Here is a 16,447-nt window from a genome sequence, read left to right as displayed (position 1 = left end):
CAGTAGAGTGGAAAGTGATCCATTCCTCTGCCAGGTATTGGAAGAGCTCTATTACCTATTAAACTAGGCCTGGACACTTTGACTCCGCAACGTTACATTCCTGTTTAATAATTAATAACACTGCAGGCTTATTGTACAAAATATACCAATATTTCTGTTAGAGAGAATGATCAATGGTGAAATGCAGTGTATATGTATGTGACATTTATTCCTCAGATTGTTGAATTGGAAAGTGCTCCCTCTAAATTGGAAAATGCTGCGGAATATGTTGGTGCTATATTAATAGTGATCATTTTTATTAAATTGTACATAAATTGATATTAAAATATTAGGTTTGTCGGAGTTTTGTATTTTGTCTACTGCTTAGCTTCCAGGCTCTTTTCTTTGTATGAAAAAGTCCACCTTTTGGAAGTAAGAATCTTAAAAGTCAATATCGACCCTTTATCGAGCCTTGTTATATGATTTAGGGTAAAAGCAAAACAGAATTTCATTTTGCAGGCAGTGTTTCAGGGTATAGCCCGTTGTCAGACTTTGCTCTATCTATCTATCTATCTATCTATCTATCTATCTATCTATCTATCTATCTATCTATCTATCTATCCATCTATCTATCCATCCCATATCTATCTATCTATCTATCTATCTATCTATCTATCTATCTATCTATCTATCTATCTATCTATCTATCTATCCCATATCTATCTATCTATCTATCTATATCTATCTATCTATCTATCTATCTATCTATCTATCTATCTATCTATCTATGCAGTTTGGAAAGAGATTATTTTTTTACAATTAACTTAGTAAGGAATTTAAGTTTTTTCCATCTGCTCTTTTAGTGTCTCCAATAAAAAAGCAAAACAACAAGCAAAAGCAGAACTATTCACCATACTAATCCCCTAGCACTCTGGTGCTGACTCTTCCTTGTCCTTTACCACTCTCTGTTCACACACGACTTGTATGCTGCAGCCAATCACTAGTTATAGAGGTGACATGTCGACACAACTGCTGCTGTCAGTGACTGGTTGCAATGGTCACATGTTGTGGGTAAGCGGAGACCGGCGGGGCACAAGAAAAGCATTTGTACAATTGAACTCATTTTGTTATGCTATACTACTTACTGGAAACCGATTGCAAATAAATTCGAGGATTGGAATAACGCTTTACATATAATGTTTGATTACTGAATGTAATTAAGTAACAGATTAGCTTTTCTACTTACCATAAAATGTAAGATAGCCAAAAAGTGCAGCGAAGAGATACATTGCCAGCATTGCAGCTATTGACAAATTGGAAACATTCTGCATTTTCCTTCGGGAACGGCTACAAGGAGGTAATTAAAATGCATGTCAGGATAACATGAGATGTTACTGGAAAAAGCTAATAAGAAAATGTCTATCATTCACTAGGATACTCTTATCCTACCCTGTACACTCTATTGCTTTCTGTGTACTCAGTATACTATATATCGGCTTCTATGTAATAATATTCATTTGTGTTTCCTAATTTATAATACTTGATATTCACTTTTATACTTTTCCCATTGTACTACTACATCTTATACCAACAGCCTGGTAATTTACGGTATATTAATATATTCTCTTCCATCTTCTAGATTTAAAATTTCTGTCTAATACTTAAAGGGAACCTAAATGGGGATTCAAGAAGGAGCTGGAACTGTTAGGCCACGTTCACACTAGCAGTATTTGGTCAGTATTTTACCTCAGTATTTGTAAGCCAAAACCAGGAGTGGGTGATAAATACAGAAGTGGTGACATGTTTCTATTATACTTTACCTCAGATTATTCCACTCCTGGTTTTGGCTTACAGATTCTGAGGTAAAAAACTGACCAAATACTGAATGTATGAATGTAGCCTAAATCAGAGTCTGGCTCTGCTCTGTCATTTACCACAGAAAAGTTTTACTCCAAAACACTGTACATTTCAGAGAAAACTACATTTTAAGACTGTCTGGGGAATCCCCTGTTCAGGTGATCAGTCCAAGAGTCGGTCTGCAACTGCTTCTCCCCACCCCACTTTCCCAGAGTGACAGGTCTACCTACAAGTGTGTACAGGGGGAAACCTGCCAGTAACCACACTATTTCAGATAGGTACACAATACAAACACCGTAAAAAAAATCTTTATTGCACACTAAAACTGACTTCCTGATGTCTTAGGGAATGTTCACATGCAGCTTTTTTTATATTTTTTTTCTGCATGAAAAAATACAGGCTATTTCTAGGAAACACAGTGGAAATCACATATGTTTAGATACATTTACATGCTTTTCTATGACATTTTTCAATGGGAAAACACTGCAGTAAAACCTCTGGAAGAATTGACATGCTGTGTTTTTTTACTTAGTTCACTGGGTGGAGCAGCTATGATGGAGTCACAGTTTCCTGTGCTGCAGCAGCAGAGCTCAGTTATTGAGCTGGGTATAACTCCATTCACACCATAGCTTTATGTGTACATTGTATAATGACAGAGAGCTGCTAATCAGTGCTGGGGGCCTGGTTGGACTAGCATGCATGAGGCCAGTTGTCCCCTAGTGGTAATCTCCAGCTCTTAAAACACTGATTGTGCTGAGACAGCAAAACACAGTCCAGTAAGTGACACATCACTGTAATCAGGGTCTTTGCTCCTACATTATGGTGCTCTCAGATTACATAGCAAAAACTGGGAAGCAAATTCCCTTTAATGCAGAATAATGAGGGTTTTTTTTAAATTCCTTGCAGTTCTTATTTTCAACCCACATGCATTAGACCTAATATTCATCACAATGTTTGTTTTCTTACATTTTAACCTCTTGTCAACCGCCTACCTTTTGAGCTCACTGTAGATGGGTAAGACCTCTGGATGGCACACAAAAGCAAAGGCCAATATTGGAATAGCATAAGCTGTCTGAAAGATATAAAGCCAGCCGGTTATTTTCCCGAAGCAAAATGCTCAAATGTTTAAATAATTCAGCAAGTATCATAATCTCACAATGTAAATGCAATGGCATTTCAATCAGCTGGCTGAAAAATAGATTTTATTAGATAGGAAAAATGGATTTTTTAAGAGGTTCATTATTACTGTATGGGAATATGTCTTCTTCAAGAGAGCTAAATGTGTCTAAGATGGTAACATAATCCAAGTCAAATATGAAGCTCATCTCAAGGTCCATGGCTATGGCAGGATGTCTATGTTTGTTTACAACGGCTGCATAGCATGCTATAAAGACAGTATATGTATATATATATATATATATATATATATATATATATATATATATATATATATATATATATATATATATATATATATATATATATATATATAGATAGAATCACTGCATCTATATAGCAAATATATGTATTTCAGTGTGAAAACAAATAGAGCCCCTGGGGTTATGGTCTTCTAAATCCTCTTGTTGACACTTTGGCATACCTAGAGAATGTTTAGTGCACTGCTAAAATACATATGGTACTGTGTATATACACACACGTGTAGATATGTATAGATGCAGTTCTGGCAAAAATTAAGAGGCCACTGCAAAATGTTCCGTTTGTCTGATTTTTCTCTTTATAGGTATATTTTTGAGTAAAATGTAAATTGTTCTTTTATTCTATAAACTTCTAACAATGTGTCTCCGAATTTCCAAGCAATAACTTTTGTAATTTTTTTCTGACAAAGAAAAATGGTCAAAATAAAAAAAAAACAACAGCGCTTTCAGACCTCAAATAATGCAAAGAAAAAAAGTTCATAATCATTTAGAAACAACAATACTAATGTTTTAACTGTGGAAGAGTTCAGAAATCAATATTTTGTGGAATAACCATGATATTTAATCACAGCTTTCATGCGTCTTGGCATGCTTTCCAACAGTCTTTCACACTGCTTCTGGTGCTAAAATGTAAGCAGTTCTTCTTTGTTTGATGGCTTGTGACTATCCATCATCCTCTTGATTACATTCCAGAGATTTTCAATAAGGTTCAGGTCTGGAGATTGGTCTGGCCATGACAGGGTTTTGATGTGGTGGTCTTAATTTTTGCCAGAGCTGTATATATATACTGTACATACATACAAATATATACATATATGTATATGGTATTTAACATTGTGTCAATTAAAAAAAAAAACTATTAATACTTTTATTTTTTAAAGCATTGTAACTGTGTGTTTTTTCCCTTACCTGACTACATTTTTTTGGATGGTACAGTGAATATATAGTACTGAGTTACTTTGTATTAAAAGTACCATATTTTATAGCTAATCCTTTAGTGCTAAAAATAATAGTTTATTTTTCTCAGTTAACAAAATTCAAAGTAAATGAGCAAAAGAGAAATCTGAAATCTTGATTTGGTGTGACCACACAGTGCCTTCAAAAGAGCATCAATCCTAGATACCAGTGTACACAGTTTTTAAAGGAACTCAGTAGAGTCTTGGAGAACAGTGACCACCGATCTTCTGTGGATGTAGGATTTTACAGATTCTTCTGTTTCTTCATGTAATACCAAACAGACTTGATGATATTAAGATCAGGACTCTGTGGGGGGCAAATCATCACTTCCAGGACTCCTTGTTCTTCTTTACACTGAAGATAGTTCTTAATGACTTTGGCTGCGTGTTTGGAGTCTTTGTCCTGCTGCAGAGTAAATTTGGAGACAGTGAGACACCTCCATGATGCTGTTGCATGATGATAAGTATCTACCTGTATTTCTTACAATCTAGGACACCATTAACCTTGATGAAATCCCCAACTCCTTTTGCTGAAATGCATCTACAAATTTGTAAGGAAGCTCCACAATGTTTCAGTGTTGTCTGCAGGCACTCATTTTATTGTTCTGCTCTCCAGCCCTTTGGTGAACATGGTGACTTATGTTACAGCCAAATATTGCACATTTTGAATCATCGGTCCAGAACAACTGCTGTCATTTTTCTGTATCTCAGTTCCTGTTTTCGAGCATAGCTGAGTTGCTTGTCCTTGTATGTTTTTTTGGCTGTAATTCTTCCATAAAGACCACTTCTGGACAGAATTCTCTTACCATTAAATGGGTGTAATTGTTCCACTGGTTGCTGTGAGTACTAAGTTGATGGCACTGCTGGACATATTCTGATTTCCAAGGGAAGTAACCTTGATGTGCCATTTATCTGTGTCACTATGTTTCCTTGGCTGACCACTCAGTCTACAGTCTTTGATGCTTCCCATTTCTTGGTATTCTCAATTCTCAAGAAACACAGCCAGATACTAATCCATCATGTAGTACCATCAGAGAGACATCTAATTGGCTCCAAATATATTCTGTAGCAGGACAACGACCCCAATCATACAGCCAGTGTCTTTAATAACGATCTTCAGTGTAGTGAAGAAAAGGAGTCCTAGAAGTGATGATATGGTCTCAATAGAGGCTCTTAATACCTTTGAGTCTGTATGAAATTATGTGAAGAGACAAGGATTTTCACAAGCCTACATCCGGAGAAAATCTTTCCATTTTGTTAACTGATAAAAACCAACTATTAACACTTCTATTTTGAAAAGCATTCCTACTCTACAGTATTTTTTCCACAATTGAATAAAACTTTTGCACAGGATTCCATCAGTGTTGGAGTCAGTATGTGTGGAGGGGCTCATGAGATGATCTTCCTCCATATGGAGTAAATGCCGGCTCCTGTTACATAGCCAGCATATGTCTATAACAACAGCGGAAAAAATAAAATATGTGTATGTATATATATATATATATATATATATATATATATATATATATATATATATAAAACTTTATATATAAATATGTGACTCACCATCTTTTACACCATTATCAAAATATAAAATTAATTTCTTTTCTTACTGTGTATGGAGTAATTGGGTGAGACAGCTGTTGGTCAAACTATAGTTTGGCCTACAGCTCCAGTATCTACTGTGTATGATCATCTTAACAGCTGTTCTTGTTATTTTAGAAACATACAAACCTGTGCTTGTATATAGATTTATCCTGGAAAACCTCTTTAGGCCCTAAGTCATTGAATTATAACTTTCAAAGATGCAGTTACTTGAATATATGATCTAAGCTCTGTAATTTACCTGTGAATTGAACACAAAATATTTGGCCTGGCATTTGTCATCTGTGTGGGCTTCAAACTCCACTCCACTTCCCTGGTTATTATCTTTGGGCTCATACAGTCCTGCCCCTTCTTGATTATAATCCATCATAAAGTTCACACCAGAGCTAAGCGTGTAGTTATGCATCATAACAGGGGGTAAGTGATAAGTGCTATTAGTTACATTTCCAGAGTGCTGGTCCAACATCGGTAATGGGCAGGGAATCTGAGTCTTTTTATAGATGACCTACAATAAACAATTAGATAAAAGTTAATGACTTCAGGAGTATTATTGGACTTAAATGTTAATACTTTGCATAGCATTTCACGCAATAATTACATGTAACTACAAATTGTGGCATTCTGTGAATTACACGGAAGTGGCACAGCAGCACCCCTCATTAAAGGGGTTGTATGGCCTAAGGCTCTGTGTGACTGCAGACTTGTGAATCCTCACATTGCGTGCACTGCGCGCCTTGAGGATTCTCTGGTGTCTGCTTCGGGAATGGGCAGTTATGTGATATGTGATTTGCATAATTCCAGTCACATTCCGACTAGATTGTGTCTGGCCGTGCTCAATTCATTTGCATTGATCAAAGCCATGCCCACCTAGTTGGCAAGTGACTACATGTGTGAAAATCGCAAATGGAAAATCCTCACGATGCGCATAGTGACTGCATACTTGTAGCCTAAGGTAAGACAACCCCTTGAAGATGACAGTTTTTTTACATACAAATTATATCTATATTTTCCAATTACAGAACACATATCCATCATAAACTATGGGGTTGTTCACAAAAACATGGAGACATGTTCGATTTTAATCCAAGACATGAATCAAACTCATCAATGCAAGTCGATGAGTCTGTGAAAAAAGGACAACACTCAGGTGCCATCTGTTTGCTGTCTGTTTTTTTTACGGTTTGCTAGGAGAAGCTTGAGAAACCTCCAACAATTTTTTTTTTTTTGTATAGTTGCAAAAGTGATAAAACCATTGCGGGAAAATCTGGTCGCACTGACCAAACACTGATGAAAATCTGGTCAAAAATACTGATGACAGTCAGTTTTTTTTGTGTGCTTTACATCAGACAAGCATAGATACTTAGTATAAGGCTTCCTTCACATGTCTATGTTTAAACATGTATGTAAAAAAACAGTACTGGGCTTCTATCAGTGATCTCCGTCAGTGTGTCCACTTTTACCATCCGTGTGTCATCTGTGTGTCTGTTTTACCATCAGTGTGTCATCTGTGTTTTTCCGGTATGGATAAAGAAAGAATTAAATTACAAAGCTATATTTCACAATGTTAAACAGACAGCAGACAGACTATACACTGATGCCATCAGTGTGCTATACGTGTTCTTCATGGACCTATAGACTTGTATTGGCCCTTGTCATCACTGTTGCCGGAAAAAAATGGGAATTTTTCCATGTAAAAAAAACCGGATGTCACATATACTGGAAGATTTCAAAAGAAGCCATTAATGCAGATGGGAACAGATTCTAAGTGAAGAGAACCATTCCAGGCAGATCTGATACACAGTGTTATGCTGAAGCATCTCATTAATGTTCATTGACTCATATAGACATAATGACATACTCAATTACTTGCTCCTTCCAATCCCACCCTAGAGAGGAGGAAGAGGAGGAAGAGAATTTCAGCCATGCCCCAGCTGTATATGTGTAGTCTAATGGTGCATTTAGACATGACAATTTTGGCTCGTGAAATACACCTTAACAAACACTGATTGAGAAACATGAATCATTGCTCATTTAGCAGGTTGTTTACACGGGCTGATGAGCGATGTCGGGGCAGAATGATCGCTAATGCAATAATTACTACTGTTCTCGTAGGATATCATGTTATTAGCGGCACATCCACATAGTCGTGGGACAATATAAAATAACAGTGAGATTTCTTCTGGCATGTTGATTTTTCCTCAGATGACTATCGGTATATTTACTATGGCGGATAATCGTGAATGAGCATTTCTAGTAATACTTGGTCACTGGTTACCTACTAACCCTATGGTTATTTTAAAACCTAACTCTGTTTTATCCAGAGACTCAGGTTGCTGTTCTGTCCCTTGTAATTTACACCAAAGCTCTGCTGGTTCAGTCCCAGTCCCAACCAGTCCGACTGTTATAAACTGCAAACTACAACAGTGAGTAGTTACTAAACATCTACTATACATAGACCATTTGACTTTTTCGTAAGGGAAAATTCTGGAGCTTTCCTAATGTATGCTTAGATGCTACTTTGTTTTGTTACAGTGAGCTTTAGTGAATGTAAAAAATGTGGTAGGCTTTAAGAATTATACAGATTTGGGTAAGTTACCAAATATATTTATTATACTCTGTACAACTAAATGTCAGAACTTTATGCAAAACTTGAATACAAATTCTTACCACACAGACGAAGAAGACCATGCAAGACAAAGAAAATCCACTTGTGTACCCAAGATAACCTGTTGTAGTAATAATAATACATTTAATGAATTACAGGATAAAAGTAATATTAGATAAGGCTAGGCACACCACTTAGTCCTAAACCATTGATTACTTTGTACAGTATGCTATGCATTCTATATATTGGGAGAGAAAACTTTTAAATTACCTAAATTCTTCAGAAGAGACAAAGGAAGAATAATTCCAATAGACACAAATATCACCAGATAGTTGCCATTCAGGTACCATTCCCTGCACAGGGAAAATATAATTTATCAGTAAGAAATGAGTACTGTATTATAAACTATAGCACGCACCTTACTATACGAAGCAAAACAGCTTAGATAGCGGAGAATAGGAAAAACATATTCCTTACTACGGTAATTAAAACTTTTTGTTGGATAGAGAAGCGAGTCGATATTACTAATTTTAATGCCCTAGATCTAGAATAGGTAATAGATCTATTGTGGGCATTTCTCTTCATTATTCTTATTGTACATATATAGTATTTGAGCATACACAATAGGTACACCCTCTGAAGCGCACATATACTGTATATACAACACATCTACAAAATACACACCTCCAGCTCTCCTATACACATACAACTGTCCTACATACACACACAATTCTGCTACATGCACAGCTCTGCTACATAAGCATACAGAGCTCTGCTACAGCAAACGCAGACACATGCCTCTGCTTCACACCCTGTACACACTATCATGTGAAGTAACTTCCAGGCATGTGACTTATCACCCGCCCTTAAAGGTCCTTCACTTATTCGTGCAGCTTTGATGATGCGCAGGATCTGGTAGTTTTTTCTCCTGCCCTGCACCGATCAGACAGCTCAGTGTTGGGCTAGTGGAGAGACAGATGTGCTGCTGCATAGTTTACTTAGTGATCGGAAAGGGCATTGTGTCACAATTCTCCTCATTCATCGGCAGCTTTCTACAGACTATAACATGTACATTTATTAGCAAGACTTTTTCTTTATAAAACAAAAAATACGATAGTTCACAATACAAGCTCAGCACAATAAAAGAGTATAGTAACCATGGTCACATACCCAGAATTTTCTTCCAGTTTCATGAAAGTTCTTATAACTTCTGGGAGTTCATATTTAACTATAAATAAATAACTTGACATTGCTGAAGAAAAAAGTAAAACAAGGATGAAATAAGCAAGCTGTTATATCATCTATAGTCCTTCCATAGTTACTATCTTAAAGGGGTTGCTCGGTCTATTGCTGAAAGTCTGCAGTCACTATGTGTGACTGCAGACGTCTGAATAATCCGTGTGCATGGTGAGTACTACTTAGTTTTTAGCAGAAGAAAGGACAAATCTTCTAAAGGAGACTTATCAACAGGGTATAATCTCTTTAGAACAGATGTGCATGCTCTAATTTATTATGCAGAACTATTGGGAATCTTTAATATTTTTTTTCCAAAGCAGATAGGGGATAACTTGCTGATCATCAGTGGGGTCTGATCTCAGCAATCTTGAGATCAGTGATCTGGAACCCTGAGAATAAAGCTCGGCAGTCCTGTCTTGAATGGAGCAGAGGTGGTCATACTCAGCCTCCTCCCCATTGTGATGCATTTTGCAACGTTTAATATTTCTGCCATATCGATTTACATGTCATCACTCAATTCAGAGGAAATGCTTGTCCACTTCTGCAACATTCCAAGGCCATGCATTCCAATTTCCATAATTGGTGGAAACCCTGAGATCAGATCCTCACCGTTCAAGTTTGTCTGGATAATTTCATTGATATGCCATATATGTTATTAATAAAAAAAAAACCTGTTTCACTTTTCAGAATTAGAAAAACATGCTGTTTTCTTCTAAAGACCGCGACACTTGTACCCATAGGATTTGCTTCATATAGCAATCTACATGCAGATGTTGCTGGATGTGATATCAAACACAACAAGTGAATAGGTATTACACTGCTATGGAAGAAAGCAGCCATGTTTTTTTCAATCCTAGACAACTCCTTTAAAGGGACTTTGTGCAGGCATGTACTACGGAGGACAGAGAATGAACTTCAATCCCATAGTGCAGCCAGCATGCAGCCAGCGGGTAAGGAAAGGGTGAATCAAACACCCGAAAACCCCGCCCCTATGACGGAAAATTGTTCCCTCCAAATTCAGGTGACAGAGTCCCTTTAAATGCATGAATAGCTCAATAGCTAGCAAGTCACATGTTGGTGTGCATAAATGTTAACAATTGTCTATAAAATATTATAACAATTAACCAAATATTACGAGCAATGTAGCATTTAGCATCTGTTGATGTCAATTTTATGAAAGCCAGAAGTCAACAAAGAAATTGCAGATAAACTCATATAATCACATACAATATCGTAAAGTCTATTATTTCATCTTTCTTTTACATTTTTGTGGTTAATTTATATTACTTTAAGGGTAAGTTCACAATGGGCTTTTTTTCTGCAGCAAGACCAGATCTCTTGGCAGTAAAGAAGCTACAGAAAAAAGCAGGTTTTCCATGTTTTTTTTGGCTGTGTTTTATTCCAAAGAATAAGGTTTTGGCACAAAAAACGCTGCAAAAAAATGATACCTGTACTTTTGGTGCATTTTTTCAGTGTATTTCCACCACCCATTTTAGTCAATGGGTGAAAAACACTGAAAAAAACTCTGAAAAAAAATGCTGAACGAAACGACATGCTCTATGTCCAAAAAAACATTCAAAACACAAAATACTGATGACAAAAAAAAAACAATATGTGCATGAGATTTTTGAAATCTCATAGGCATAGCTGGCACTGTAAAACATGGCTGAAAATTAGCATAAAAAAGTAGCGAAAAAAGCAGCAAGAAAGCCCAGTGTGAACTTAGCCTAGAGACAAGACAATTAAATCGCAAGTGTGAAAAATTGTCTGTGCCTCTGAGGAAAAATCCAAGTAAAGAAAGGTGATGAAGAATTTATGAGAAATGTCTTTAGGAGAAATTTAATAGACTTGATTCATGCTTATCTTTCTTTACTGTGATGTTACCCTTTTCTGAGCATTCGCAAATTTCCCATGAGGTCAGGTTGCTATAAGCTTAGGATTTACCACATAAGGAGTTGTATGCTGTGTTTACTTTAAAGCAGAGGAAAAAATTAGTATCTGACTAGGAAGAGATAGTTTAGGTTTTTGTCCTGTGATAGAAAAGATAAATGAATTATGCCGAGAATCTAAAAATAAGAACTGACAGATGTGTCAGTAAATGAGAGTGTCTTCTGCATGAAAAATGTATGCATTATAAGTAAAAGCTTGACACTAAGTGATAGAACATCTAATTCTTTAGATGAGTCACTATACAACTTAAACTATTAATCTGTTAAGGAGACATCCAGGCTTGGGGTACAAGTCTGCAGTCACTCTATGTGACTGCAGACCTGTGAATCCTCACCTCACGCTGTGCTCACTCTGTCAGGAGTGGACAGGTGTGTGGCAGGAAGTACACAATTGGCATGCAAGCAGTCATGTACCGACTAGACATGTGTCGCATCCCTCAATAGAAGTGTATTGAGAAATCAGACACGTCTAGTTGAAATGTGGCCAGAAGTATGAAAACCGCATACTTGCGGACACATGCCTCCCTGCTCCCAGCGCCAGCATCGGAGAATCTTGACACGGGGTACAGGTCTGCACTCACTTTACACAACCCCTCTAATGTCAATGGGAGATGAATATTTTGAGAGATGATCCATAAGAGATAGAGAGGAGGTAGTCTACAGCTAGCCATTCAGGATGCCCCCACTCAAAAGTAAAAGACCTGCGCCAAGAGACATTTTAATATTGCTGCCTTCTTATGTTAAAAAGTAGAAACAAAAAAAGGAACAGACTAGGCCAATAATGGTATGCACACCCACAAATGCTATAAACATATCAAACAATTTTATACCTCAGAACAAGACATGTACAGATAAACCAATTAAAAAGGTCTAGATACACGACCACATACCATCACCCTCGCTGCCTCACCCCTGCACCTGCCTCCTGTCCTTCCCGGACACTGCTCTCTATGATATATTTTTGCTGACCACTGACCACTGACCATATAGGTATACCGCTGGGATATGACCTTTATTATTATCATTATTATTGATTATTATTACTTTTCCTTTTGTCCGACTGGGTGCCCATTTCCAATACCCCAGGGATAGTACTCTCTATCTGTTTTTCTTGCATTATTGCGTTTATGGTATCACCATTCTCATGCATGAGTATTACTCAAATTGACATGATCACTAGGGGGGAACTATTGGTATGACCATTGGTCATTTGGTATGTCGGGGTTAGTTTACCTGTTTCAATTGAGCATACGTTATTGTATATACCCTGTTGTTATCTGAGGGAATATTTTGTGTACAGGAGGCACTGCATATATATATTTATACATTTTGTATTTATGTATTTACATTTCTTCATGTACTAGGCTTATTTATGCCATATATCTAGGGGTGATGGTATGTGGTCGTGTATCTAGACCTTTTTAATTGGTTTTATCTGTACATGTCTTGTTCTGAGGTATAAAATTGTTTGATATGTTTATAGCATTTGTGGGTGTGCATACCATTATTGGCCTAGTCTGTTCCTTTTTTTGTTTCTACTATTTGTTCACTGGCCAGGTTTTGCACCCTGCTTTCTCTTGATTCATGCAGGGGTGCACCACTTATATTTAGTATTCTTATGTTAAAAAAGCATTTTAGAACTCATAGGTAAAAACAGGCAGGTATCTATGAACTTCCTGCAGCCTTGGACCTTGCAATCAGAATGGTTTTTGCATCAATAAATGTATTTGGACATACTCCAAGAATCCAAGGCACCGGGTATCTTCCTTCCACAAATCTTATTTTTATTAACACCAGGAAAAAAAGCAAAGTTTCGGCCATGCAAGGCCAAGAAAAGAAAGAGCACATTAAAATAACACAAGACAGGAAGTGTTTATAATATAGCAATACTTCCAGTCTTGTGTTATTTCACTAGGCACTTTCTTTTCTTGACTTGAAAAAGGCCCTGCACGGCTGAAACTTTACTATTTTTCTTGTGTGCACACTGGTGTCAATAAAAATAATCTTTGTGGAAGGAAGATACCCGGTGCCTTGGATTCTTGGATTACAGGCAATTTTTACAACCTAGTGGAGCGGCTGTACCAAATCTGCAGGGGACACAGAGTGGTGCATGGGCAACAATTACTACTTGCATCAAAATAATATAATATTAGCAGATCTTTGGGACACACATGGATTGTTTGAATGGGGAAAAAGGGACTTTTAAAAAATAATAGCATTTCATTCTTGCATCTAGTGAGAAATAATAATTGGGTTTTCCTAGATTCTTTCTTTACGTTATGCCTATCAGTGGTCCACCTGTGAACCAGAATTACAGAATTCTCATTGATACATTTTGAAACAACCTCAGGAGCTTTTTGCCTTTTATCTCTAAGGGAAAATATAAGCGTAAAATACATTTATCACTGAGAAATGTGATTATGAACTCACCCCCTATGTTCTGCATTGTGATGGATATGAAAGCAGCAAGTTTTCCAGGCCATCCAAAAGCTTTTTCACCCAATTTTTCATAAATTAATGAACCTGTTAAAAAAAAATATTTACCTTTTTTGAGACTATGAACCTGTGAGACCACAAATGGGCACTAATGCAATGTTGAATTACAGCAGGTGAAAAAAGTATTGAACATGTCACCAATAAATATACAGCTCTGGCAAAAAATGTAGAGACTGCTGCTAAATGTTCAGTTTGTCTGATTTTTCTCTTTCTAGGTATATTTTTGAGTAAAATGTAAATTGTTCATTTATTCTATAAACTTCTGACAACATGTCTCCAGTGCTTTCAGACCTCAAATAATGCAAAGAAAACAAGTTCATAATCATTTAGAAACAACAACACTAATGTTTTCACTCAGGAAGAGCTCAGAAATCAATATTTTGTGGAATAACCATGATTTCTAATCAAAGCTTTCAGGTGTCTTGGCATGCTTTCCACCAGTCTTTCACACTGCTTCTGGTGCAAAAATGTAAGCAGTTCTTCTTTGTTTGATGACTTGTGACTATCCATCATCCTCTTGATTACATTCCAGAGGTTTTCAATGGGGTTCAGGTCTAGAAATTGGGCTGCCCATGACAGAATTTTGATGTGGAGGTCTCTTAATTTTTGCCAGTGCTGTATTTCTAAAGGTGCTACTAACATGAAATTCTCAGCAGTTGTTGGAAACAACCCATCCAATCCACACAGGCAAAAATAAATCAAATCAAAGATGTCCATAAATTACGTTATGTGTAATAATGAGAAATGAGACAGAGAAAAAGTATTGAACACACGAAGAAAGAGAGGTACAAAAAGAGGAGCAAAGTCATGACACAATCTTAAATGTATTAGTATTTAGAAAACAATCCTGCCACTTAGTAAAAAAAAGTCAGTTAGTTCAACTGATTGCCTATAAAAAGGTGTCTGGTTACCAAGGTGCCACATAAAAAACATCTCATGATGGGTAAAGCCAGTGTTGCATGTTCCTTATTGTTGCAAAACATACTGGTGGCATTGGTTACAGAAGAATTTCAAAACTACTGAAGGCTCCAGTGAGCATTGTTGAGGCCATAATCCGGAAGTAGAAAGAACATCATTTTACCATAAAACAGCCTTAAACAGATGCTGCCCACAAGATTTCAGACAGGAGTGAAAAGAATTATCAGAAGAGTTGTCCAAGAGCCAAAGGCCATGTGCGGAGAGCTACACAAAAACCTAGAATCAGCAGGGACAATTGTTTTAAAGAAAACTACAGTATAAGTAAGACACTCCACCTCCATGGGCTGTATGCACGCTCACCACGCAAGACTAAAGGTACCTTCACACGAAGCGACGCTGCAGCGATAGCGACAACGATGCCGATCGCTGCAGCGTCGCTGTTTGATCGCTGGAGAGCTGTCACACAGACCGCTCTCCAGCGACCAACGATGCCGAGGTCCCCGGGTAACCAGGGTAAACATCGGGTTGCTAAGCGCAGGGCCGCGCTTAGTAACCCGATGTTTACCCTGGTTACCAGCGTAAAAGTAAAAAAAACAAACAGCACATACTTACATGCGTCCCCCAGCGTCTGCTTCCTGACACTGACTGAGCTCCGGCCCTAACAGCACAGCGGTGACGTCACCGCTGTGCTTTCACTTTCACTTTAGGGCCGGCGCTCAGTAAGTGTCAGGAAGCAGACGCTGGGGGACGCATGTAAGTATGTGCTGTTTGTTTTTTTTACTTTTACGCTGGTAACCAGGGTAAACATCGGGTTGCTAAGCGCGGCCCTGCGCTTGGTAACCCGATGTTTACCCTGGTTACCAGTGTAAAACATCGCTGGTATCGTTGCTTTTGCTTTCAAACACAACGATACACAGCGATCGGACAACCAAATAAAGTTCTGGACTTTATTCAGCGACCAGCGACATCACAGCAGGATCCTGATCGCTGCTGCGTGTCAAACGAAACGATATCGCTAGCCAGGACGCTGCAACGTCACGGATCGCTAGCGATGTCGTTTCGTGTGAAGGTACCTTTAGTTGCTGATCATAAAGCATGTTCAGGTGTGTTTAAAGTTTTCTCAACAACATTTAGACAAGCCTGTGAAATACTGGGAGAATACAGTCTGGTCAGATGAGACCAAAATTGAACTCTTTGGATGCCATAATGCACACCATATTTAGAGGCCAAAATGCAATGCATTTCACCCCCCAAAACACCATACCAGGGTAGTGAAGTTTGGACGTGGGAACATAAGGGTGTGGGGCTGTTTTTCAGCATAAGGCACTGGCAAACTTCATGTAATTGAAGGAAGGATGAATGGACAAATGTACCAAGACATTCTTGATAAAAATTTTGCTGCCATATACC

The 16,447-nt window shown here is 37.6% G+C and overlaps 1 protein-coding gene across 4 annotated transcripts in view; it reads right to left on the bottom strand.

Moving 5' to 3' along the window:
* Positions 1-16,447, bottom strand: part of SLC38A4 (solute carrier family 38 member 4) — a 186,797-nt gene that overhangs the window by 30,434 nt on the left and 139,916 nt on the right. For all 4 annotated transcript variants that reach the window (XM_077265389.1, XM_077265388.1, XM_077265390.1 and 1 more), the window contains 7 exons: positions 14,054-14,146; positions 9,609-9,690; positions 8,709-8,791; positions 8,501-8,559; positions 6,075-6,338; positions 2,829-2,908; positions 1,226-1,326 (listed from right to left, as the gene is read on the bottom strand). In XM_077265389.1, the coding sequence (XP_077121504.1) occupies positions 1,226-1,326; positions 2,829-2,908; positions 6,075-6,338; positions 8,501-8,559; positions 8,709-8,791; positions 9,609-9,690; positions 14,054-14,146 (762 nt within the window). The remainder of the gene's footprint in view (positions 1-1,225; positions 1,327-2,828; positions 2,909-6,074; positions 6,339-8,500; positions 8,560-8,708; positions 8,792-9,608; positions 9,691-14,053; positions 14,147-16,447) is intronic.

This window comes from Ranitomeya variabilis, chromosome 5, assembly GCF_051348905.1.
Source record: "Ranitomeya variabilis isolate aRanVar5 chromosome 5, aRanVar5.hap1, whole genome shotgun sequence".
In the NCBI taxonomy this organism is placed as follows: domain Eukaryota; kingdom Metazoa; phylum Chordata; class Amphibia; order Anura; family Dendrobatidae; genus Ranitomeya; species Ranitomeya variabilis.
This window is presented reverse-complemented; position numbering and strand designations above follow the sequence as displayed.